Source organism: Peromyscus eremicus, chromosome 6, assembly GCF_949786415.1.
Source record: "Peromyscus eremicus chromosome 6, PerEre_H2_v1, whole genome shotgun sequence".
NCBI classification, from domain to species: Eukaryota; Metazoa; Chordata; class Mammalia; order Rodentia; family Cricetidae; genus Peromyscus; species Peromyscus eremicus.
The window spans coordinates 122,908,907-122,933,991 of NC_081421.1; the positions used below are offsets into that span (position 1 = coordinate 122,908,907).

Consider the following 25,085-nt stretch of genomic DNA (forward strand, 5'->3'; position numbering starts at 1 on the left):
GCACGTGGGAGAGGGAGGAAGGACAATCAGGAGTTCAAGACCAGCCTTGGGTTACATAGCAAGTTTGAAACCAGCTTAGGCTACATGAGACCCTGCCTCAAAACAACAACAAAAGCCCCCAAATCAAACTCCTTTCTCCTCAACCTTCTGAGTAGGTGGGGTCATGGAAATACATATTCTCAAAATATGTATGACTGATTCTGGAGACAGGATCTTCCCAGCCTTGATTTCTGTCTATACTCCACACAGCTCAGTCATGATGGATCCCTTCAAAGCCGTCCTTCCTGGTTAGAAGATAAGCATAAAGAAGCTACAGATAAAGCTGATGTGGTGGCGCAGACTTTAATCCCAGGCCCGGGAGGCAGAGACAGATGGATCTCTGAGCTGGAGGCCAGCCTGGTCTACAGAGCAAGTTCCAGGGCATCCAGGGCCTGTCTTAACCAACCCCCCAAAGAACCCCAACCTCCCCCAAAATAAAAACACTCTTGAAAACACTGAAATTTATGACATACACATAAAAACTTTACACTATGTTAAGCTGTACAAACTACTCTGCGACAGAAGTCTGTCTTTTCGCTGGACTGCAGTTTGCAAAAACATTAAGCTACCAAAACAAGAACTGCCAGACTGACCCTCAAAGGACTCAGACATTCCCCATGCCATCACGCTGCAAGCCAAGGATCCTTTTCGGACTTCTGTATCTGAATTCCATTCTCTTCTTACACAGAGGAACTCTTCCAAGCCTTTCTGATAACAGCAATTATATAATGGCCGTTTAGAACGCTTTCATATGCTCTCTGCTATCTATGCTATTTGTGTGCACACGTCCGGTACTTAAACAAGAGAGAAATTTTCATAGAGCTTTTCTATAACTATGGTCTAACAACAAGCTACGATATTCTTTCGAAAGTTTTTGTTTTGTTTTTAAGACAGAGTTTCCCTCCGTAATGTAAGTGGGCTCTGAACTCAATGATCCTGCTGCCTCAGCCTCCTGAAGGTTGGAATTTCAGGCAGGAGCCATGATACCCAGCTGCTATGATAACAATACTTAAATAGACATTGTTTCAATATTAGCATAAAAAAGAACATTGGGCTGTGTCTTCTGCTATTTCACCCATTTTGGGGGGTATCTAAAGTCTTCTATAAAATCAAAACTACTAGCCATCTACTAATGACTATATCTTATGTGTACATTTTATACTTTCCTTAAAAGCCTATAAACACTAAGAGAACTGTTAAGTTTGAAACTCAGACTCCAAATTTTCAACCTTATGGAAAGGCTTCAGACTTTCATAATGGCTAAAATATCAATAACTTCTGCCATGGTTATACTTACAGTTTTATTTTAAAGGAAAAACAAATTTTAAATTATTTATTTGGTTTTTCAAGACAAGGTTTCTCTGTTTAACAGCCTTGGCTGTCCTGGAACTCCCTCCATAGACCAGGCTAACCTCAAACTCACAGAGATTCACCTGCCTCTGCCTCTCAAGTGCTGGGATTAAAGGAGTGTGCTACCACTGCCCAGCTGGAAAAACTGAATTTTAAAGAGATTCACCGTGTGTGTGTGCACGCTGCAGGTTAGCAAGTGCTCCACTACTAAGGGCCACATCTCCAGACCTTACCTCATTTAGGTCACAAGGCAGAAGACAGACTTAAAGCCACTGTCATTAGGATATCAACCCCATTTACTTAAGATTAAACTCTTTCTAACAGGTGGTGGAGGCCAACTTTGGCTACATAGTAAGAGCACCCATCTAAAAAAAGTAAACTGTTCTAGAAATCCTACCTTCTCCTTATCTACAAATGCCCTTCTTTAGGTTATTGAAGTAGTTTGGAGTCCTTGTTAGCAACATCTAATGAACATTTCTTTATAGAATTTGGCAGGTACTCCAGTTTTCTTTAAAAATGTGATTGTTGTTAGGTTCAATTCCCAGCACCAGCAGAAAAAAAAAAGTAATTGGCCAGGTGGTGGTGGTGGTGCACGCCTTTAATCCCAGCACTTGGAAGGCAGAGGCAGGTGGATCTCTGTGAGTTTGAGGTCAGCCTGGACTACAAAATGAGTTCCAGGACAGCCAGAGCTATTATAAGAAAACTTTGCCTTGAAAAACAAAAACAAAAACAAAAACAGAATAATTGTTAAAAGTTTACATTTCCCATAAGGTATGAGCTGCTTAGCAAATACTTCAAATGCTCATCATGTGTTCCACACTGTTCCCAGTGCTTCAGGACATACACCACCGTTGCTTTGCTCTCGGTCAGTGCACACTCCCATGGGGAAGACAGACAGTATACAGTAAAGAAACGGGACCAGTGTCAGAGGAAACAATGTTACTGAGATAGTAGGGAGAGGGTTATACTCCATCCAATAGAGGCTCTCCTTGGTTCTCTGGCCTAGCACACTACTGTACTAAGATGGGCTGGCATTTTTAACAGAAGACTGGGTATCCCACTTTTTGAAGGGCCCAGGCTCATTGTGGCACTTTTGGAAAGACAGACAGCCTGGTAAGCAGTGCTCACTGACTTCTTGCATTCTGCTGTCTGTGTGTCACGCATCAAGGATGCTTCAGTCAACAGATTGAATCACACAGATCACAGCAACTACATAAGATTCTATCACCTAGTAATATCACAGCCATTTTGTGTTGACACATTGACATTCACACAATGACAAAATCACCCATGTCAAGAAGAAATGTGTAATTCTGTTAAGAACTGTATTTAATTCTCATCTTTCCATCCTTTACTCTCTGCACAAATATAAACATATTTCAAGTCTATAGTTGACAATTAAGTTCAATAAAGTGTGGTACAAAACAAGTAAACAATTCAATTAATCACCAGATAAATACTACTCAGTTGGGGCTGGAGAAGTGGCTCAGTGGTTAGGAGTATTTGCTCTTTCAAAGGACCCAGATTTGGTTTCCAGAACCCACATGGTGGCTCACAATCATCCACATCTCCAGTTCCAGGTTATCCAATGCCTTCTTCTTGACTTCCATGGGCACCAGACATGAATGTGGTGCATATACATACATGCAGGCAAAATACTCATGAACATAAATTTTAAAAAAATACTGTTGTTATATTGGTTGAGACAACTGCAATATAAAAGAAAGAGCATACAATTTGAAATGAGGGTCTAGAGAGAGGGCTCTGTGGTTAGGAGCACCTGTTGCTCTTGCAGAGGACCTAGGTTCAGTTTCCAGTACCCACATGATGGCTCACAACCACTTGTAACTACAGGTCCAGAGGACTCAACACTTTCCTCTGACCTCGGTGTGTACTGCACACATGTGGTGCACATACATACATTTGGCAAAGCACTCATATGCATAGAAATAAAAATTAAGCTGGGCATGGTGGCACATGCCTTTAACCCTAGCACTTAGGAGACAGAGGCGGCCAGGTCTCTGTGAGTTCAAGACCAGCCTGGTCTACAAATCAAGTTCCAGGACAGACAGGGCTGTTACACAGAGAAACCCTGTGTTGAAAAACAACAACAAAATAGAAATAAAGTTAATAAAAATAAAAAATCTTAAAAAAAAAAAAGAAAAGAAAAACTTGGAAAGGTGTTGGTTCTGTATACTTAGCTTTGCCACTTAGTTTCCAATATGAGTTCTAGAAAAATCATGTATCGTTCTAGGTTCTGAATCCCTCATTTATACAGTGGCTAACATTTTCTGCCTCATTAGAATGACCTAAGGATTAGAAAAGAGGAGCTGGAGAAATGGCTCCATGGTTAAGAGCACAAACTACTCTCTCGCAGAGGGCCTGGGGTCAGTGATTCCTAGCACCAATGCTGGGTGACTTAGAGCTGACCATAACACCCGGGGGATCTCATGTCTCTGGTATCTACAGGCAGATGCACTCATTTGTCACATACCTACACACAGATTCACATACGTGATTTAAAAAAGTAAATCTTAAATGGTTGTGAGCCACCATGTGGTTGTTAGATAATAAATAAATAAATCTTTTAAAAAAATCTTTAAAAGAATGAGAAAAACCATGGAAGTGAAATACTGCACAGATATTAACTGTTATCCTCCCTTTGGGCTGACTGGTTGGTCTCACTCGAAAAGGCTTCAGAATGTAAGGGCTGGTGATGCAGCTCCATGGTAGAAGGCCCTGGGCTCAATCTTTTGGGAAAAAAATAGGAGTAGGAAGAGAATGTGAGCAATGACTTGAAATTCTGATAAATTCTGAAAGAGAGGGAAAAGAGAGGGCTTAAAATTTGTATCAGGAACAAAAATCCAGACGAAAAGATCACAATGTTACTCCACAGAGAAAGAGGCTGGCCAGGTAAAAATACAGAGATGAGAGAGAATGGTCAGATTCTTCAAAGTTTCAATGTTATTTTGACAAATGGACATTCATGCTCTTCAAAAGGTACTACTTCAGGGGCTGGAGAGGTGGCTCTGTGGTTAAGAGAACTTCTGTCTCCTAGAAGACCTGAGTTCCTTTCACCACCTACATCAGTCAGCTCACAACCAGCTATAACTACAGCATCAAGGGATCTGACATCCTCTTCTGGCCTCTCCAGGAACCTGCGCATGCGCGCACACATGCACACACGCACACACACCACAAATAAGTAAATAAATAAAATATCAATCTTGTTTTAAAAATGCTACTTTAAGGCCAGCTAAATGGCTTTTTGGGTACAAGCACTTGCTGCTAAGCCTGAAAACCTGTCTCAATGCCCAGGACCCACACTATGGAAAACTAACTCCTGAAAGCTGTTCTCTGACTTCCACAAACTCGTGGTGGCACACACCCACACGTGTACACAAACACAAATGTGCTTTTTAAGTGCTAGGTCAAGTAGCTTGCATAGCATAGAAAAGGCTCTAGCTTCTATCCCCAGAGCTGAAAAAAGAAAGCAAATTCTGTTCAATTGTTGGGTCATTCAAATATTAAATGACAATTTATTTTGAAGCCTGTGAAATTATTTTTTGGTTTTCTTAACAAATTGATTTTTATAAAAGTTTTATTAATATTTTTTAGCCACCCAAAAAGCACTTATAGAACAAACCCATAATGGTTAACAGGAGACAAGAGTTTTATCAGGAGTGGTTCTCCAGGGACTACTGTCTCTTTTGTCTAAAATTCCCAGTCATCTACCACCATAGCTATGTAACTCCCAGAATTTTTCATTTTTGATACTATGTTATTGCTAAATTTTATAATACTTTCCTTATAAGAGTAGTTCTCAATCTTCCTAATGCTGAAACCCTTTAATACAGTTCCTCATGTTGTGGTGACTCCCAACCATGATTATTTTCATTGCTATTTCATTAACTGTAATTTTGATACTGCTAAGAATCATAATGTAAATCTGTGTTTTCCAATGGTCTTAAGCGACCCCCGTAAAAGGGTTGGTCGACTCTCAAAGGGGTCATGACCCACAGGTTGAGAAATGCTGCCCTATACAAAGTGTAATAGAATACATACATTTACAATGGTTGATTTTATTATCTTCAAAAAAGATACAAAGTAAAATTTAATTTATTTATTTATTATTTTTTTTTTATTTTTGGTTTTTCGAGACAGGGTTTCTCTGTGTAGCTTTGCGCCTTTCCTGGAACTCACTCTGTAGCCCAGGCTGGACTTGAACTCATGGAGATCCACCTGGCTCTGCCTCCCGAGTGCTGGGATTAAAGGCGTGTGTCACCACCGCCCGGCCAATAGCTCAGCCGTTAAAGGCTAGGCTCACAACAAAAAATTTAAAAATTTTTAAAGAACAAGCCTTTTAAAAATAAGGTAAAAATAAAATTGTTTTTAAAAGCTTACTAAATAATAGAGTACTCAGGAGTGGTGGCACACACCTTTAATCCCAGCACTCAGGATGGGGAGGCAGGCGGATCTCTGAGGCCAGCTTGGTCTAAATAGTTGAGTTCCAGGACAGCCAGGGCTATGTAGAGACACAAACAAAATCTACTAGTTATCGGGGAACAGTAATCAGAAATATTTCCTGCTTCAAAAATTTAATGGGAATAAATTTATTTTTCTTTTTAAATTTTATTTTATGTGCATTGGTGTTTCACTTGCATGTATGTCTGTGTGAGGGTGTCAGAAGGCCTGGAATTGGAGTTACAGACAGTTGTGAGCTGCCATGTGAGTGCTGGGAATTGAACCAGGGTCCTCTGGAAGAGCAGTCAGTGCTCTCAACAACTGAGCCATCTCTCCAGTCCCAATTTTTTTTTTCTTTTGGGGAATACAGATTGTATTCAAACTGTGACATTTAAATGTTTCCTAATACAATTTCCAAGTAACAATTAGCCCTTCTTTATTACTCTCTTTTATAGGAAGTCACCAAAAGTTTACTAGGAACTTCAAAACAAAAGGAGTTCTAGCATCTTGTGATCCGCATTATAAATTGAGTTCCTGGGGCCAGGGGGCAGGACTCAGTGGGTAAAGTGCTGTGCAGATAGGTCCCCAGCACCCACATAAAAGCCAGTGGCATGTACCTGTAAGCTGGGGAGTGTAGGAGGGGTTGCAGAGAGCAGATTCTGGGTGCTTGCTTGCCAGTCAGCCTACCTAAAACAGCTAGCGCCTAGCTCCAGGTTCAGTGAGATTCTGTCTTAAAGCATAAGGTCGTGATAGAGGAAGACATCGACATTTACCGCTGGTGCTCTCGGACCCGCGCGCGTTAAACACCAACTTAGGTGGCTAAAAGAAACTGAGATTTCTAGATAATTTTAAATGTCTTGATACACTGATATGTGCTTATAACACTGTATGTTAAAAGATCACTGTAACATGTAATCCACATACAATTATCAACAAGATACTTCATATATTTGGGGGGGGGGGGCTAAACCTTTGAAATCAGTGTATATCCACACTTACACAGCATCTCTTCAGACAGCCTGCCATCCTTATGTAGCTGCTGCAGTAGGTCTAGTGAGTCCTTCTCATTACCAGTTTTCAGACTCCCAGCCTATGAACTAAAATATATCTCACATGCACATCATCTCACACACATACTTGGGAAAGCCTCTTAGGTAACTATATAAAGAATCTATTTTTTCTCATAGAAAGTGTTTCATATCATTTTTTTTTTTAAAAAAAAAGGATACAGGGATTTAAAACAAAACCCAATACTTTGTCTTTAAGGTAGTGGTAAATGGCTGTATTGACACATGCTCGGATTGGGGATTTAGCTCAGCAGTAAAGTACTTGTCTAGCAAGAACAAGGTCCTGGGTTCAGTCAGTTCAAGGCAAAGGGGAATGGGGGTAAGGGAGAAGACAAAATTACAAACGAAACAAAATAAAACACAACAAAGAACCAAGTCAAAACCAAGCAAACTTCATATGCTTAAGCAAGAAATACTTGTATGATGGTCAAAGTAAATTAACACTAGGAAACAAACTGGTGTGGTTTTTACTTTCTTCAGTTCTAGAATTTTCCCCTCTCAGACAGGTAGAGAGGAATTAAGTGGCTGTGCACAAGGTAAGAACTGTAGCTTCACAGAGTAGTGGTGGCTCACGCCTTTAATCCCAGCACTCAGGACGCAGAGGCAGGGCGATCTCTGAGTTCAAGGTCAGGCTGGTCTACAGAGTTCGTTCCAGGACAGCCAGGGCTACACAGAGAAACCCTGTCCTGAAAAACCAAGAGAGAGAGAGAGAACTGTAGCTTCTAAGACAGTAGTACAAGGACGGAATGTCGAAGACAGGAAGAGAAGCAGATGGAGATGGGTTGCCCATGGGAACACAGAGGTCTCGGCCAACACTGTGACCAACTGACTGACCCGAAGGATGGTTAGCTTGCTATGTATTTACAACTGTAAAATACTTTCATTTAAATCAGTACCAAATTTTACTACAAGTCACATTACATCCATGCAGGCATAATCAAACTGATGCCACTAGGAGACTTCAAAGATTTATTGACAGCTACCAAAAATAAGCATTATGATATTCATAAAAATGAGCAAACCTATGCTATGGTATTCACCAGCTACTATAAAACTGGATAACTGATTGCTTAATTCCAAATACAACTTCTGGTTTTTGTCTAAAAGATGGCTCAGTAGGTAAAGGTGCTTGCTACCAAGGCTGATGGCCTGAGCTCAATCACCAGAACTTACACGATGGGAGAAGAAACAGTGCTCCCACAAAACTGTTCTCTGACCTCCAACATTCATGCCATGGGCCCCATGCATATAAACATACACCACATAAATGAATGTAATAAAAAATAAACAGAGTCTTTTGGTTACCTGGACTAAGTCAGCATATCAAGACAATACTTATGAGACCCCACTGGATGAAATGGTTGTCTGTGGACGACAGTATAGAAGGCACAGTCACTGGCCCACAAGAGGTTTCTACTGTAAATATATAAGGTACTTACTATCTTTGCTCTCACCAAATAGTGGTAGAGTTGAGCAGCTAAAGCCAGGACTAGATGGCTGATAATGCCTAAAATATTTACTGACTGGCCACTAACAAGAAAATGTTTGCTGTCTCTCACTATGTACAAGTTATTTCTCACGAAGGGACAGGGCAGTCTTTTTTTTTTTTTTTTTTTTTTTTTTTTTAGGGCAGTCTTTTTAAAAGCACTAAACAAAACTAAAAACAGCTGGACGGTGGTGGCACACGCCTTTAATCCCAGCACTGAGGAGGCAGAGCCAGGTGGATCTCTGTGAGTTCAAGGCCAGCCTGGTCTACAGAGCAAGATCCAGGAAAGGCACAAAGCTACACAGAGAAACCCTGTCTCGAAAAACCAAAAAAACAAAAAACAAAAACTAAACTAAAAATAAACAAAAAACCCTAAATTCTGCAAATTTTTTTAAAAAATATACTTTATATTATAAATTATCAGCCTGGGCATGCCTGCCAGAGGGGATGTGTGTGTGTGTGTGTGTGTGTGTGTGTGTGTGTGTGTGTATGTATGTAGGTATTTGGGGTGTAAGCTGGGCTATTCTCAAAAGGTAGTGTATGTGTTATAAAAGGCTGAGAGGGACTGCTTCACAGGCAAACTTTTGGCCTAACCCATCAATCCTGTACATAAATGACTAGCCATTTCCCCCAAATCAAATTTGCTTTCTGTAACACTGCAGCAGATGCTGAGTTAGCAAATTCTGAGTCATTATCCCTAAAGGAAATACAGGTTCCTGCTAGCCTCTGGTCATATTTTCATAATCACCCCAATACACAGCCTCTTTTTTATATGTACTCCTACTTAAAGATCCCTATTTTATATTGTTGATTTATTGACATTCACTCACGGCCAATAGCAGTATAAGTCATGCTGGAATGAACTTACCTAACACATTTTCTCCATTAGGTATATCATAACCTCATACTTAGAGACCAACCAAGAATGCAAAGGACCTTGGGTTGGATAGCTGGCTCAAGTGCTGTGCGAGCATGAGGACCTGAGCTCAGATCCCCAGCATTCACACAAAGGCTGCAAGGCTGTGTGCATCTTTAGTCCCTATGCTACCTGCCATAGCTGATGCTCACCGGCCAGCTAGTCTGGCTTCAACAGCAAGCTCCAGGTTCAGTAAGAGGTCTCAGCTCAAAAAAGAAAAAGAAAAAAAAAGTAAAGAGTAAGAGAGGGAAGGACTCCATTTTAACCTCTGGAACATGTGCACACATGCACGCACACAAAAATATTTTTTTGTTTGTTTTTTGAGACAGAGTTTCTATGTGTAGTTTCGGTGCCTGTCCTGGATCTCGCTCTGTAGACCAGGCTGGCCTCGAACTCACGGAGATCTGCCTGGCTCTGCCTCCCCAGTGCTGGGATTAAAGGCATGCGACACCACCGCCTAATTTTTTTTAAAAAAAATGTAAAGCCCTACTTGTTCAACTTTAGCTGGTTCATTAGATTCACATTACTACTCTGTATATGTTCATCTTCAAATGACCCAAAATCATTTTGAGTATTGATCTGGGGCTAAAAATAAATTTTGTGAAGAAGGCAGATTCATAAATACAGAATTGGCAAGAAATGAGGTTTAAATGTATAATGATGTGTCACTACCAATGACCCATGACCAGCTTTAAAAAGAAAAATACTGAGCAACAGCAGTATTACAAACCCTGCACCAAACGGTATGCTTTTGACACAATATATGTTATATATAAAGCAAGTGTGTTATCCTTTACTCCAGAAACCCTCCACATAGCTTAATTTCTGCTTTGAGGGCAGCTTCTGAGGACTATGCTGTTGTGGACCCTGAATGAGGGTAGGCACCTAATCCTCATTTGTCACCAGAAATCAGCTATCACTTATTACTGTATAAATGAATGCCTTCCCACTAGGCTGCAATCTCCCAGATGGATTTCCCTCCTCCCTCGTCCTCCCTTTCTTCCTCCATCCCACTTTCTATACCAGAACAAAACCGTTGCACAACACACTGATGAACTTTGGCTGAATGGATGAACAGAAATGGTTAACTATAGGACCTAAAGTAAGATGTGTATGATATCAAGAGACAAGTGGGAAATTTTAAATAGATTCTGCACAATTTTCCAAGCTAAATGTGCAGATTAGGAAGGGTATCGGATGCTGGTTTCTGGGCTCAACAAAGGTGGGTACAACTGATACTCATCAAAGATAATAAGATGTTTGAAGGGAAAGCCAAGTTCATTACATATATGCTATGGTTCTGTTAATAACCCCCAACTGACTAAAACAAAAACAATGCCCAAAGAATTTCATACTGGAGACAACAGGACCATAAGTGAAGTACTAGAGCTTTAGCATGTAGAGTTTGGGGCCAAAATAACCTGACAGGAAGTCCCCACTTGTGACTTGGCCAGGACTGAGCTCTTTACTCAGGGTTAAAAACAGAGCCTAAGAATTGAGATGACAACAATGAGCAGTCACGAAGTTATTTTAAATGCTGTAACTAGGAGATTAAGTGTTTGCTAGATGAATGACCTATCTGATCATTAGGTTTTTCCGATCCCAATCTTTCAACCCACTGTCTACTGAACTACAGACTCTTACTACTTAGACTGATGGAAATACCTATATGAAAGGAAATGGAGAATCGACAAAATGACTCATGATTTCACTGACGTTGTGGATTAAGAGTATCTCCATGAAGATGGCATTTTTACTGTTTACTCTGCACGTCCAGACTCCAGCACAATGCCCAGCTCTTTTATGAATAAATTAAAAGTATTACTGAGTACCTACTAGATGTCAATCTTATCAATTTCAAGTTCAAGGTCAGCCTGGACTACACAAGATCCTGTCTTGAAAAGAAAAAATAAAAATGAAAACAAAGACTACCATTCTATTCTAATTTTTTTTTTAATTTTTTTTTTTTTTTTCGAGACAGGGTTTCTCTGTGTAGCTTTGCGCCTTTCCTGGAACTCGCTTTGGAGACCAGGCTGGCCTCGAACTCACAGAGATCCACCTGGCTCTGCCTCCCGAGTGCTGGGATTAAAGGCGTGCGCCACCACCGCCCCGGCTTTACCATTCTATTCTAAAGGAAAGTATTTATATCCTTAGTTGCTACAAGTAGGCAAAATAGCATAAGAAATGACTGATAAAATCACAGGAAAACAGTAACTTCAGATGCTTTGTGTAAAAAGTTTAATTCCATTTTCCTCTCAAGTATGTCTCTTTAAATACGTTTTCAAAATGAGACCATCTATTAATATAAAACAATATAAAATCATAAGAGAATCAGAAGGCAAATTCTAGAATGATCATAGCTATAAATAGAAATGGAAATGTCATCAGAGAAATAAAATTCTACTAAAAACAAAACTGCTATCCCAAGTGAGTTTTAAACCTCATACACACCCATCTTTTCTTAAGGGTTTCTCTGGTTAAGATCTTCAGTTTTCTAAATCTATTTCCAGGAGGAAATGTTATAAAGTAAAAATAGAGGTCCTGATTACGAAAGCAAGCCTTTGTGAACCCATAGTTACCTAAATATTAAGGCATGAACCTTTGGGAAAGTAGTCCTTTTTTAAAATTAAAGTTTTATAATTGTTTCAAAATCTTCTCTTAAATTACCTAACTGTTCTTTCTAGGACTCAAATATTATGGTACTTAAAAAAATATTTTCATATAAAGTTCAGATAAAAAAACAGATTTAATTACATGCTGCCTCCTTAAGCAGTACAGCTAGAACTCATCTTTAGGAACCAAATGTTCAAATCCTAGATGTTGAATAAATATGTATAACTCTGAGCAATATGATCAAAAGACATGTATGAAAATGCCAAAAAGATATTTTTTAATAGTTTGAACATAATGTATTAGGAATGTGACTTTATAACTGTACTTATTGTATTAAAATATTTCTGCAATAAACTACTACTCTACCTTAAATTAGAAAGCTGGTAAGAGTTCTGATTGACTATAAACTTTGGCACATTATATGGATATAGCTCAGTGATAAAAGTAGCTATTTGCAAAGGAGGCCCTGCTTTTGATCTTCAACATGGATAGAAGAAAAGCTCTTTGGCACTTTAAAATTTTAATTTACTTAAGCAGATAGTGATTCATGAATTAGGCAGCTTTACCTCAAAAGTGGTTCAGAACTAAAGGGCAAGGAACTCAATTGGCAGCTTTCATAGGATGAATTCCCAAGTTCAGGCTAGCCTGGTCTACATATTGAGTTCCTGACTAGCCAGAGCTACCTAACATAGTGAGACCGTGTCTCAAACAACAGGAAACAAACAAAAACAAATTACCCCAGAACAAAACTTCTCTGCATATGAAAGGGCTTATTGAATCCAGATTCATTATATTAGGACCAAGATCAGATTCTTTTCCACTACACTGGGCTACCTCTAGTTTCAGACACTGGTTATTAAAGTGCTTTTTCTACCCTGTTGTATTTAACTTTTCTTAGTTTAAAATTGTGCATACATGCACATGTGTATAAATGCACACGTGCAGAGGTCAGAAGAGGGCATCTGGTATTGTGCTCTACTGCTCTCTGCCTTACTCTCTTTTTTTTTTTTTTTTTTTTTTTGGTTTTTCGAGACAGGGTTTCTCTGTGTAGCTTTGCGCCTTTCCTGGAATTCACTTGGTAACCTAGGCTGGCCTCGAACTCACAGAGATCCGCCTGGCTCTGCCTCCCGAATGCTGGGATTAAAGGCGTGCGCCACCACCGCCCGGCGCCTTACTCTCTTGAGACAAGCAATCTAGAACTAGGCTGGGTAGCCAACAAGCCCTCATGATCCTGTCTCTCCCACCTCCGAGATATGGTTTTAGGGGCCTGTGAGTGACTATGCCCAACTTTTTATGTGGGTTCTGTGGATTTGAATTCATTTTCAGACCAATGCAGCAAGAGCTCTTATCTGATGAGCCAATCTATATGGATCCTGAATTTTACCAAGATTATTTGAACATAGCTATTTAAAGTGTACTATAATCCATGGAATTCCTTCCTGATCTTGAGAATACCAGATGAATTAACATAGTACCAACTCCCATTTACACAGTACTATATAATTACTGAAGAGTTCAGAAATTCTTCTGAGGGTGATCACTAAGTAGATGAGAAATCTGAGACACAGATACCCCAAGATCAAAAAATGAACTAAAAATGTAGTTTTGGGTCAACATTTATTTACTCAGCAAATAAACAGACTGTCAACATAGTGCTAGGAACTGATAATGATGGAGACAAAGTCATTGCTCTCCAGTTTAATTCTAATTTAAGAGAAGAAAGTAAACAAAGAACACAGACAAATGCTGTAAGACACAGTAATAAGTTAGTGGTTGCAGAACAGCATGACGAGCCATCAGAGTGGTCCAAGAAAGGTGAGGCCTGAATGAGGCAGTCACATCCTGCATGCCAAGGGCTACAGAACATCCAGTAGAGGAAAAAGCAAGAATAAAGACTGAGGCAGGAAACTCTTGGGTAGCAAAGTGGACAAAAAGCTAGAGGAAAAATAGTAGGAAGAAGAGGAAGAAATGTATAGAGAAACTAATTACATGAAGCTCTTCTAGGGAAAAGGGTTTAAAGTGTAATTGGAAATATACAGGTGAGAATTGTTTTCAAAAAACCATGAAATGATGGATTACAATACAGTCAGGAGGAAGAGACACTTGAGCTATAAAAAGGCAGATATAGTATAGTTCTTGGGTGGTATTCCTCTACACTGGGTATATTACTTTTGAATCCTTATATATTATATACATCTGTACAAACTTTCCTATTTTTTTTAAAGATTTTTTTTTTATACATGTTCAAGTGTTTTGTCTGTATGTGTATGTATCATGTGTGTGCCTGGTGCTCACTGAGGTTAGAAGAGGGTGTTGGTTCCCCCGGGTCTGGAATTACAGATGTTGTAATTACCATATGGGTGGGAGGAACTAAATCCTGGTCCTCCAGAAGAGCAGCCAGTGATCTTAACTGCTGATCCATCTCTCCAGCCCCACGAATTCCTTACTTTTTTAAAAAAGTGAATCATAGAAATAAACAGGAAGGGCCAAACTAAAGTGTCGCCCTTTTGGTCTGGAATACAGTGATGTTAACTTGGGCCAAGGCTGGAAGCAGCAGAGGTAAAAAAGTAACTGACCTTAGAACATACATTGGCAATATAGTCAATAAGGTCTTCCTGGTAGCCAGAGAAAAGGCAGGGACACAAATCAAAGAAACCAATGGCTCTCAGTGACTAAATAACTTTGTTTTTCAAGGTGTTAAGCTCCATGTCTGAAAATATTTTCAGTTATCACAATTGGTGGTGCATGGGAGGGATGTGATTGGCATTAAGGGCAAGTATAGGCCAACAATGCTGCTAAATAGTGTAGCATGCAAAGTATACAGCAAGGAATTAACCAGTTCAAAATCTCAACAGCAGAGGTTAAGAAATATTAGTCTACACTGATTCCAACATATTTGATTCTTGAATACCCACATTTCCAGTATATTTAATGTTTTTAAAAATTAGAAATGGAGGCCCTTTCAATATTTAGAAAAAAACTAAACGATGGTATATATGGATTAAGTTGGAGAGTAAATAATACTCTTAATTATCTTGATCAGAACATCTAATTGATATAAACCTAATTAATGAAATAAAAAGTTACTGGTGAATAAATGCTATTTGCTGGGCAAACTTTCTTAAAATACAACTGAAATTTTTTTTTTTAGCAACTCTTCAAGAGTTTTTACACCCTGATATGATTAAATCTGTAGCCCAATACCTTTACTGTTTTTCCAAATCCACGAACATTCTGAGATAACTATGAACACGCGTAAAAAGGATGAGCTGAGCTATAAAATGGCTGAGACAGAGCTAGTTAAAAGAAAACCACTGGTTTTATCGGTAAGCACGTGACTTAACTGATCTATAACCGGTCTTGGAAGAAATGGGCACATTAGTTTCCGGTTATCAGGAAGGTGGAAGCATATATTTCTCTCATTCTAAAACTGGTGATAAGAAAAAGGCTTCTTAGACAGAGGGGAGGGGGAATGCCATACAAAATGTCATTCTTTCTTAGCTAAATCGGGGACGGGGGTCATCGTGGCATACGTAAGTATAAACAGAATAGGACTTAAGAAACCCATTGGCCCCAGTAATTGTTAGCATTAGGCAGACTGTCTTAGGCATGCTCAGGAACGGTCTGGAGAAATGTGTAGTTATGGGCACATAAAGCAAATACTAGAAATTGCTTCCCTCAATCATCTAATCCAGAAAACTACATTTATCTGAGTACCCGCAGGCGGTGGGGAAAACGAAGTCAAGCCAATTTGGGTCAAGAACACGACACTGTTGTAAGGGACACAGTAAGCTTGGCCAAAAACACCCAACACTCGGTGCCCAACACGGAACTTCACAACACTCACGTTTTTAAAGGACAAAGGGCGGTCATAGTTTCACCATCCGCTCACCCACATTATTTTACACAGACACTCGGTGGGCAGAAATCAGCTCGAGAACTAAGGGCCCGCGCGCGGCCTGAGCGCATGCCCACGTGTGACCCGACAGTCTGCACGTCCCAGGCGGCGGCAGCCCAGCACCCCGAAGGATGCCGGGCTCCCGCCGGGCCGCAGACGCTTCCGCAGCCTCGCCGCGGGCACCCGCGCGGCCCTCGGGACTCCTCTGCGGCCGCGCGCCCGCGCGACACTGTTGCGTGACGTCCACGCCCGGCGGCGTCAGGCCCCTCACTACGGAAACAGGAAAGGACACTAGCTCCGCGGCCGTGGGCCAGCCACGGGTCTCGGTTACGCCTCGGCCCTCAAGGCAGCCCCCAACCCAGGAGCCACGGCCACAGCGGAAACAGCCCGGACGGCCGGCGCGAGGGAACAATAACCCTCCAACGCGCGCGGACCAGGCGCCAAGGTAAGCCCTACTCTCGCAGGACCTTAGTCAAGTCTCGCGAGACAGTCTCTACCTGGAGCCCCGTCTCCGCACACGCCCCGCCTCCCCGGCCCCGCGGCGCGTTAGCTCTGAAACATCGCGGGATTTCCGCCTCCTAGTCTCCGCCCCTTTACGGCACGATGGTCGCACAAGAATGCGATAGCGCCCCGACGGCCGCCATTTTCTTTCTTTCTTAGCGGTTGGCTGAGAGGGGACCTCCGCGAGGGAGCGGCAGCGGCTGCTGTAGCGTGGGCATGGCCGACTACTCAACAGTGCCTCCGCCCTCGTCTGGCTCAGCTGGCGGCGGCGGCGGCGGCGGAGGCGTGAACGACGCTTTCAAAGATGCCCTGCAGAGAGCCCGGCAGGTAAGCGTGCCGCGCGCGGCGGCTTCCCGAGAGCCTCCCGGGCTGCTGCCTGAGGCGGCCATTCGTCACGGGGTCCCCGCGCACTCCCCAGAGGTGGCGAAGCACGCGGGACCCCGCTCCCCTCGAGTCCGTCCTACACAGGGCTCGGTGGTGACCAGGGCGAGCACGGGCTTGTCTGCTAGCGGAGCTCCCCGCTCCCCGCTCGGCCGAGCTCTCCCTCCCCGTAAGGTAGCGTCCACCTTCCCGTTCACCGGGGAGACGTCCTCGGGGCGGGATTTGTGCGTCATCCCACCAATCCTTTCCTCCTCCTCAAAATGGCCTCAGGCCCCGGCTACCTGAGCTTTCAGTTTGAATCTGCCTCTCCCGGGTCGAAGCCTGCGACCTCTTTGTGTTGCGTAGGGACGTACTGAGGTCCTGATGAAAGGGGTTGGAGAGCAAATGTGCTTCCATTCGAGAAAAAGTTCCTTGTCGAGTCTGAATTTTTGTGTCTTGGGGTAGCCCTGCGATTTCTTTGTAGCTTAAATGCTGCCTTGCCGGGCGTGATGGTGGAGGTCGGCTTTAGTCCCGCAGAGGCAGGCAGATCTCTTGAGTTTGAGGCCAGCCAGGACCACTAAAGGACTACTTGTCTCAAAAGTATGTTACGGAATTTGTATGTAAGCTAAAATCTTTTTATGGCACTCTATTGTAGTTGTTAGACATTTTATAATAGTGTTAAACAAATTGTTATTAAAGTCGGTTTTGACTGTATTAGGAGTTTATTTCCTAATTTTCTCCCCTCAGGACTGAAAGATTACCGAGTCAAAGTTTATCAGTTCTGCGGTGATGTAGCAAACCACGTGTTGGGAGATTTACTAGTCTCTCTTACTCACCTAGCATATTTAACTATCTAGTACATAGATACTTAGTTTTATTTATTCATGGACAGGGCTCAGTGAGTGTCATGGTGTGTGTATAGAAGTCAGGATAACTTGGGGGAGTTGATTCTCCTACTATGTAGGTCCCTTGAGTCAAATGAGAGTGGGCAGGCTTAGAGTCTCTTTACCTGGCCTCTGAGAAAAATATTTTGATACAGGGTTTTTAAAGCACAGACTGGCCTGGGATTTAAGGCATCCTGCCTAAGCCTCCCTAGTGCTTGGTATGCTCCACTCACTTAGCTCTGGAACTTTTTTTTTTTTTTTTTTTTTTTTTTTTTTTTTTTTTTGGTTTTTCGAGACAGGGTTTCTCTGTGTAGTTTTGGAGCCTGTCCTGGAACTCACTCTGTAGCCCAGGCTGGCCTCGAACTCACAGAGATCCACCTGGCTCTGCCTCCCGAGTGCTGGGATTAAAGGCGTGCGCCACCACCGCCCGGCTGGAACATTTTTTTAAGCGTATAATTCGTATTACTGTTTTCTAAGGTGTGAGATAATCCCGGAATCACATACCAATGAACAGAATAGCTAATGCTTTGATTAGTAAGAAAATAAGCATGACAGTTATGTAAATATTGGGGAGTGAGAGTTTGGCCAGGATAGAAAAGCAGCAACAGCCTGTACCAAAGGTTGGGGGTTTCTGGAATGACAGCCCAAGAGTTAAGTCAACTGGAGCATAGAACTGAAAATGAGGAAAACTACAGCTAGATTCAAAATGAAGCAGCTTTGGTTGCTAGCAAGCATTGATTGTAATAATAAGTGTTTATTATAGTGTCTGTCTCACCTGGATTTGCAGTGTTCTGAGTATGCAGTAACTCCTTCGGGACCTTACCTCGTATAAGGTACATAGTGTATTCAGCTGAATCAGTAAATATCCTTAGTGTATTATGATAGTAAGAAGATTAAGGTCTCACTGTGTAGCTCTGGCTGTTCTGGAACTCACTGTGTAGACCAGGCCTGCCTCTGCCTTTGCAATTAAAAGTGTTTGCCACTTGTGCTCAGCTAAGATTTTGTTTTGAAAATAATTTTCTTTTAGGGTGTATAGTCTGTGGCAATGGTGACTCCTAGAGATACAGAGGTATCCTTGCTATTCTGTTATCCTCCTAGACTTTGGGCCTAAGCTTCCTGAATATGGAATTGGAGGCCTGCACTAGTATGACTGGCAGAAGCACATTTTTCTTTAAGTATAGTACAGCTGTGTCTTTGAGGATGGATAAAAATATTGTTAATTTTCCAGAACACTTCTGAAGCCACCCCGACACAGAGTTTCTTTGTGTAGCCTTGTAGAGCAAGCTGGCCTTGAACTCAGAAGTCCACCTGCCTCTGCCTCCTGAGTGCTGGGACCAAAGGTGTGGGCCACCCAAAACACAATTTTGGAGTGTTGCTGTGGACCCTGCTTTAAAATTGAATTACATGTTGTGATGAATTATTGAGAGTATGGTATATGTTAGGATCTGTGCTAAATATGTCATGAGTTGGTTCGCATAATCTTCGTAGCCATCCTCTAAGGGAGGTGTGTAGAAGTTTCCCATTCGTGAAGTTGTGATGATCAAAGCTCAGAATGCTTGAAGAAATTTAACAGAGACACAATTCTAGAGCACTAGAAGTAGATTTGTGCCTCCAGCTTTAGACTACTAAGGGAAGTATGGATATTTTCAGGTCATTATCTTCTTAGAATCATTCTGCTCCAAAATGTGTAAGGATGGGTCAGCGAGGAAGGTGATAAAGTGCTGGTTTTGTTTGCAGTAAGAAAGTGCAAAAATCTAAGTGGGAAGCTTGAATTATACCTGTGGATTTTATCTTTCTTTGTGGTTACCAAGAAAATGAATTTCTAAAAGTAATTTTGGAGAGTTATCTGCTTGGTGGGTGGTGTTCTGTTGTCTGTCAGTTATTAGTTTTTTAAAGTTTTGCTTGCTCTTTTCAATGAACCAAGTACCAACTTTGATTTTCTTTTGGATAGTTGTAGAACTAGTACATGAATGGAATGTGCATAAGTGTACTTTCTTATGGATGTTTATGAAAGCTAACTGTAGAGAGTAGTCACAGTCTACACCATTTTCCTCTATGTCAGTATCTTCTCTGGTACCTGACTACTTCCTTTTTAACATCAGTATCTGTCAGTCCCAGACAGTGAACTTAAATCCCAAAGGTACGGTTTATAGTAATGCTGTATTTTGAGATCAAAGGGTAGGAAAGATTGGTTTACAAGTATGCTTAGGAAAGAGATTAGGCTGGGCAGTGGTTGGCGCACAACTTTAATCCTAGCACTTGGGAGGCAGAGCCAGGTGGATCTCTGAGTTCAAGGCCAGCCTGGTCTACAAATCGAGTCCCAAGACAGGTTCCAAAGCTATACAGAGAAACCCTGTCTGGAAAAACAGAGGGAGGGGGGAGGATTGATTAGAGACCCACAAATGAATTAGGCTTTTAATGGGGAAATGATGGGTAATTAGTAACGTTGATCAACACTGTACCGCTGTAGACTTAGGAGTGTTAGATTGTAGACAAGAGGAAAATCTAATAACCTGGGAGGTATATATAGTTGACATGTAGGATATGATCCATACTACTAAACAGAGACCCGTTTTTGATCTAAGGCCTGAGACCTTGAATATACTCTTACCCTTCACCAGTTTCCTGGATATAATAAACTGATAATTGGGTTAGCTCCACATCAATGTCTTAGAAATACTAGTTTTCAGAAGTTTGATTTTTATTTTTTTTCCCTTTTTGTGGTTTTGTTTTTGTTTTTTGTTTTGAGACAGGGTTTCTCTGTGTAGTTTTGAAGCCCTTCCTGGAACTCACTCTGTATCCCAGGCTGGCCTTGAACTCACAGAGATCCGCCTGCCTCTGCCTCCCTAGTGCTGGGATTAATGGTGTGCGCTGCTGCAACCGCCCAGCCTTTTTGTGGTTTTCAAGACCAGGTTTCTCTGGCAGCCCTGGCTGTCTTAGATCCTGCCTTGTAGTCCAGGCTGGCTTCAGACTCAGAGATCAGCCTGCCTCTGCCTCTGGAATGTTGGGATTAAAGGTTTGCACCACCACTGCCCAGTTTCCTGAATATATTTTAAATAACATTGCTTAGTAGTAATATAAGCTATATACTTTAACTCCAAATACTCAGTTATATTTTGGTATGTGTTGAATATAGTTTCTCTGAGATGCTTTACATTCTTCGTGTTTGTTCCACATTTCATGTATCCAGTGCCTGTTTTACAGAAGTTGTAAATTTGAAGTAGCCATGTTTCTTGTAACCACGTGTAATTTGACTGCTAACCATCTTATTTAGCAGCACAGTGTTAGCATCTCAGAATTGTCACACTGACCATATGTATCCTTTGAAGGAGGTAATGTGACATGGAGAAGATAGAATTAGAATCCAGATTTTCCTCAAAGCGTGTTTCTCTCCTAGAGATGCCCTGGTGATTACTTTGTTGATTTTTTTTTTTTTATTTTATATGGAGATGTATCATGAACTTAATACTAGACCGTTATTAATTGTTAGCTCCTTACGGTACTAATGATAGTTTGAATTAATCTTAACAAGTGAATGTTCATAATGCATTTTAAAAAGAGCAGTGCGTTGTAGGAAATTTAGTGTTGAGTAGTACATAAACATGTTTGTATAGTAACCTTTTGATGATTTTTGTTTTTTTAAGATTGCAGCAAAAATTGGGGGTGATGCTGGTACATCATTGAATTCAAATGACTATGGTTATGGGGGACAAAAGAGACCCTTAGAAGATGGAGGTAAGTTATAGCCAGAAATAATTATAGTTATCTCCCACAGTATTCAATTGATGGGATTTTTCAATCTTATTTATTGAAATAATTTATCAGAATATTACTATATATTGGTCTCAGAAGGAAGGGGGGGAGGACAGACCTAGAAAAAAAGGTAGGTATAATTTGAGTCTAGCAGAAAGTATTATTGTAATAGAAAAGCGTTCATTTTTCCCCCTGTTTTAGGATTATGGTTTGCCTGAGTTTGCACAGATATCTTGTTAATGCTAAAAATAAAGTATAAATTGTTTAGGAAACACTTTCCTGAGTTTTCTCAATTATGCATGAGTCTGATATGCTGTTTCATTCATTTACTTGAAAATTCACTTTAAAGGCTAAGGTTTGCTGCAGGTTTCCCATTTTTATATTATTTTAGTGCTTTGTTTTGTGTTTCAGATTTAACTTTAAACATGGACTAAAACGGTGGACTTAATAGTGCTTTTTACTTTTAAAAAAATTGACACTTAGAAGTGTGTACTTTTTGTTTTAGTTCTGCTGTGTGGGTAAATTTTGACACTGTTTTTGCCCTTTTTATAAAGGATTCTGATTGAGCATATATGTATTTGTAGCCCTGAGTGGAAATACTTAGTTTCCTTTTTAAGTGTGTTTATATTTGCAAGTGAGGTTATTAATATGCAAGAAAAAATGAGCTAATGATGCTTCAGATGTTGTGTGTACATGTGTTTATATTTGAAAGTGAGGTTTTTAATATGCAAGAAAAATGAGCTAATGATGCTTCAGATGTTGTGTGTAATGTATTCTTTTTATTTTATGTGTAGATGGCTCTTGGACAAATCCGAGCAGTACAACACACTGGGAGGGAATGCCCTCTCCTTTTAAAGGCAGGAATTTTTATTTATTACCTGTGTTTAGTATGTAAACGTGAAATGAACGAACCAGTGGATTCTTAAGTGGACACAACTATCTCTTGGTTTATGTGTCTGAATTTTTGCTACACAAAAGCCTTGAAGTGGGGAGAATAATAGTGCTTTGAGCTACAGGCTGTCTATTCTAATGTGTGAGTTTTGTGTATTTGAGAAAGGCAATCATGTAGTTGCTTTGAGGTTTTGTTTTGTTTTGTTTTTGCTAAAGTCATGTAGTGAAATGTTTCATTTGGGAATAATAGAGCAGTTTAGATTGAAACTGTCTTGTAATACGAGCTTTCCTTTTTGGTAAACCTTTGTGATCAGATGTACTCATCTTTTGATATGTCAGATTTTTATATAGTTACCCCGATTGTCAGTTCTTACAGTAGAAGAAGCATCATTAGCTTTTAGCATATGGTATTCACCAGCATGTAGCTAAATACTTTGTCTTTTATCATTCTAAAATATTAAAGTGTCTGTGCATTGCGTAAACAAGAAGAGAATGAAAGAATTTAGGTTTTGTGGGTTGTTGGTTTTTGTTTTTGTTTTGTTTTGTTTTGTTTTTAGAATTTTGGGTCAGGTTGAATTGTGGCAATTTTGGTTCAAGTGGTAAACCATTATATCAGGTGTTTTATCAGGTGTTTTAATAAACATTGGCTTTCTTGCTTGGGGGGAGTTTTGTTTTTAATGGACAAAAAGTAAAAGACATTTAATTTTGCAGATCAACCAGATGCTAAGAAAGTTGCTCCCCAAAATGACTGTAAGTATTTTAAGCTGAGGTTTTGTTGCTACTTTTAAAATTATTTATGTATTTATTTATATATAAAATTGTGTATATATGTGCACATCTATGTGAGTTTATGTGCACCACTTGTGTGCAGGTACCCAGAGGCCAGAAGGTAGTATGGGAATTCCTGAAAGTGGAGCTCCACGTAGTTACAAGCCACCACATGAGTGCTGGGAACCGCAAGAGCATTATGTGCTCTTAGCACTTGAGCCACTTTGCAACCAGTTGTTCCTACTTTTGAATGGGCTGTGGGGTTTTGTTTTAGGGAATTACTATGTTTGTGAGCCAGGCTCACTATGTAACCCTGACCGGCCTTGACCTCACAGAGATTCACCTGCTTCTGTTTCCCCTAGTGCTGGGATTAAAGGTGTGCCTTGCCACACCCAACAGGGTAGGTATTAATAATGTCTAGTCAGAATTCGCCTTTTTCTTTTTAAAATAGTGATTCTCTTTTCATTGTGGCCATGAATGTATAAACACTGATTGATGAATTATATACACAATTTAACTACTCCAATTCTTATACATTTGTCACTGGAAAGAAAAGTGTTTGGTACACCATTGGTAGTATAGTTGCCCCTTTCTTGGCTCTCTTGCCGCCATCAGTGATTTGAATAGTCTGAAATTTTTTATTCTCTCCAGTGTATGCAACAGGGAAAGAGTTTACAATATTTGATGTGCTTGTGTTAAGTAAACTTCAACTTTGAATTTTTGTTTGAATTTGTTTTTTAGCTTTTGGAGCACAGTTACCTCCGATGCATCAGCAGCAAAGGTATAGTCGAAACTTTTTTTTAAGTCTTAGTTGAATTGTGTATACAGCCAACCAAGTTTATATTGAAATATCTGCCTACAGTTTTGTGTAATTTTGTATGTATAGTTTATTTCTGTTCTATTGGGAAGATGATATAGAATCATCATCTTTTCAAGTAAGAAATTGATAATTCAGGAAATGGGTTGAAATTGACACATTTTAGAAAAAACAAGGTACAGTGAATGATAAAGTGGTATTCACTCTGAACTCTTTCACAGATAACCAGTTCACTGTCTTGCTCACTTACACAGGCTGCCTCGTTTAAGAACCTGAGTTTGAGCTATTAGGAGACATTAAGATTGGTTTTATTAAATTACCTTTTATGTAAAAGCATACGTTATCTTTCCTTGAAGAAAAGATTAGTTTCTGTTATTTCTTAGCAGGTCTGTAATGACAGAAGAATACAAAGTTCCAGATGGAATGGTTGGATTTAGTAAGTAACATCATTTTTAAGTTTTCAAAACATAAACCATACTTCCGAAATTTAGAGTAAATAGTAACTTTTCTCTTTCTCCCCCTTACCTAGTAATTGGCAGAGGAGGTGAACAGATCTCACGCATACAGCAGGAATCTGGATGCAAAATACAGATAGCTCCTGGTAACATTCTGCTCTTGTTTGTGTGTGTGTGGATTTTTTTTTTTTTTTTTTGTCCCCAGACCCCTTTATCCAGCCCTTGAAGTTTTTTGAGTGGCAAGAAAACTTGAGTATTCTTTAAGTTTCTAAAGATGAAGATGCTACTTTTAATCTATTCTTGACCTAAACTTTGCTTTTTAATTGTAGATAGTGGTGGCCTCCCAGAAAGGTCATGTATGCTGACCGGAACACCTGAATCTGTCCAGTAAGTTTTAAAATGTGAGGTCTACTTAAAGTAACGATGTGAAGACTAAACTTTGTTTTCATTACTTGTGCACCAGCTTCTGCTGGTGGACTTGAATGTTTCACTTTGAAGTTTCTGTATCATGCCTTTCTTGAATAGAGTTCATCATCTAACCTCTAAGACACAGAAAATTGTTCAGAACAGGGACTGAGGTGGTAACTCAGACATCCAGGTGCTTTTGCTGTTCAAGTAGGAAGAACTGAGCCTAAGATCTAAAACTAAAACGCTTGGCCTGGTAATAGGAGCTTGTACTCTCATTGCTCGAGTGTTGGGAAGAGCAGGTTTGGGGACTTGGTAGCCAGCCTACACTCTTTGATGGGTTCAGAGCCATTGAGAAGATCTGTCTCAAAAGGTGCAATATTACAAAAAAATGGCACTGCTGGTTGTAATTGGCCTA

The 25,085-nt window shown here is 40.5% G+C and overlaps 2 protein-coding genes across 20 annotated transcripts in view; one reads left to right on the forward strand and one right to left on the reverse strand.

Moving 5' to 3' along the window:
- The window catches only part of Dnajb4 (DnaJ heat shock protein family (Hsp40) member B4), a 29,022-nt gene extending 12,977 nt beyond the window's left edge, over nt 1–16,045 (reverse strand). For all 3 annotated transcript variants that reach the window (XM_059266439.1, XM_059266437.1, XM_059266438.1), the window contains exon 1: nt 15,783–16,045. The gene's annotated coding sequence lies outside the window, so the exon portion shown is untranslated. The remainder of the gene's footprint in view (nt 1–15,782) is intronic.
- Nucleotides 16,046–16,170: 125 nt separating this feature from the next.
- Nucleotides 16,171–25,085, forward strand: part of Fubp1 (far upstream element binding protein 1) — a 29,442-nt gene continuing 20,527 nt past the window's right edge. For 4 of the 17 annotated variants that reach the window (XM_059266448.1, XM_059266451.1, XM_059266454.1 and 1 more), the window contains exons 1-7: nt 16,413–16,661; nt 21,223–21,313; nt 22,934–22,972; nt 23,732–23,771; nt 24,191–24,243; nt 24,337–24,408; nt 24,592–24,649. In XM_059266448.1, coding sequence (XP_059122431.1) covers nt 16,551–16,661; nt 21,223–21,313; nt 22,934–22,972; nt 23,732–23,771; nt 24,191–24,243; nt 24,337–24,408; nt 24,592–24,649 — 464 coding nt within the window. In that variant the 5' untranslated portion in view covers nt 16,413–16,550. Of the gene's footprint in view, nt 16,279–16,412; nt 16,662–16,809; nt 16,890–17,098; nt 17,295–21,222; nt 21,314–22,125; nt 22,189–22,933; nt 22,973–23,731; nt 23,772–24,190; nt 24,244–24,336; nt 24,409–24,591; nt 24,650–25,085 lie in introns of those variants that run through there. The other 13 variants (XM_059266440.1, XM_059266445.1, XM_059266447.1 and 10 more) reach the window with 8 other exon arrangements.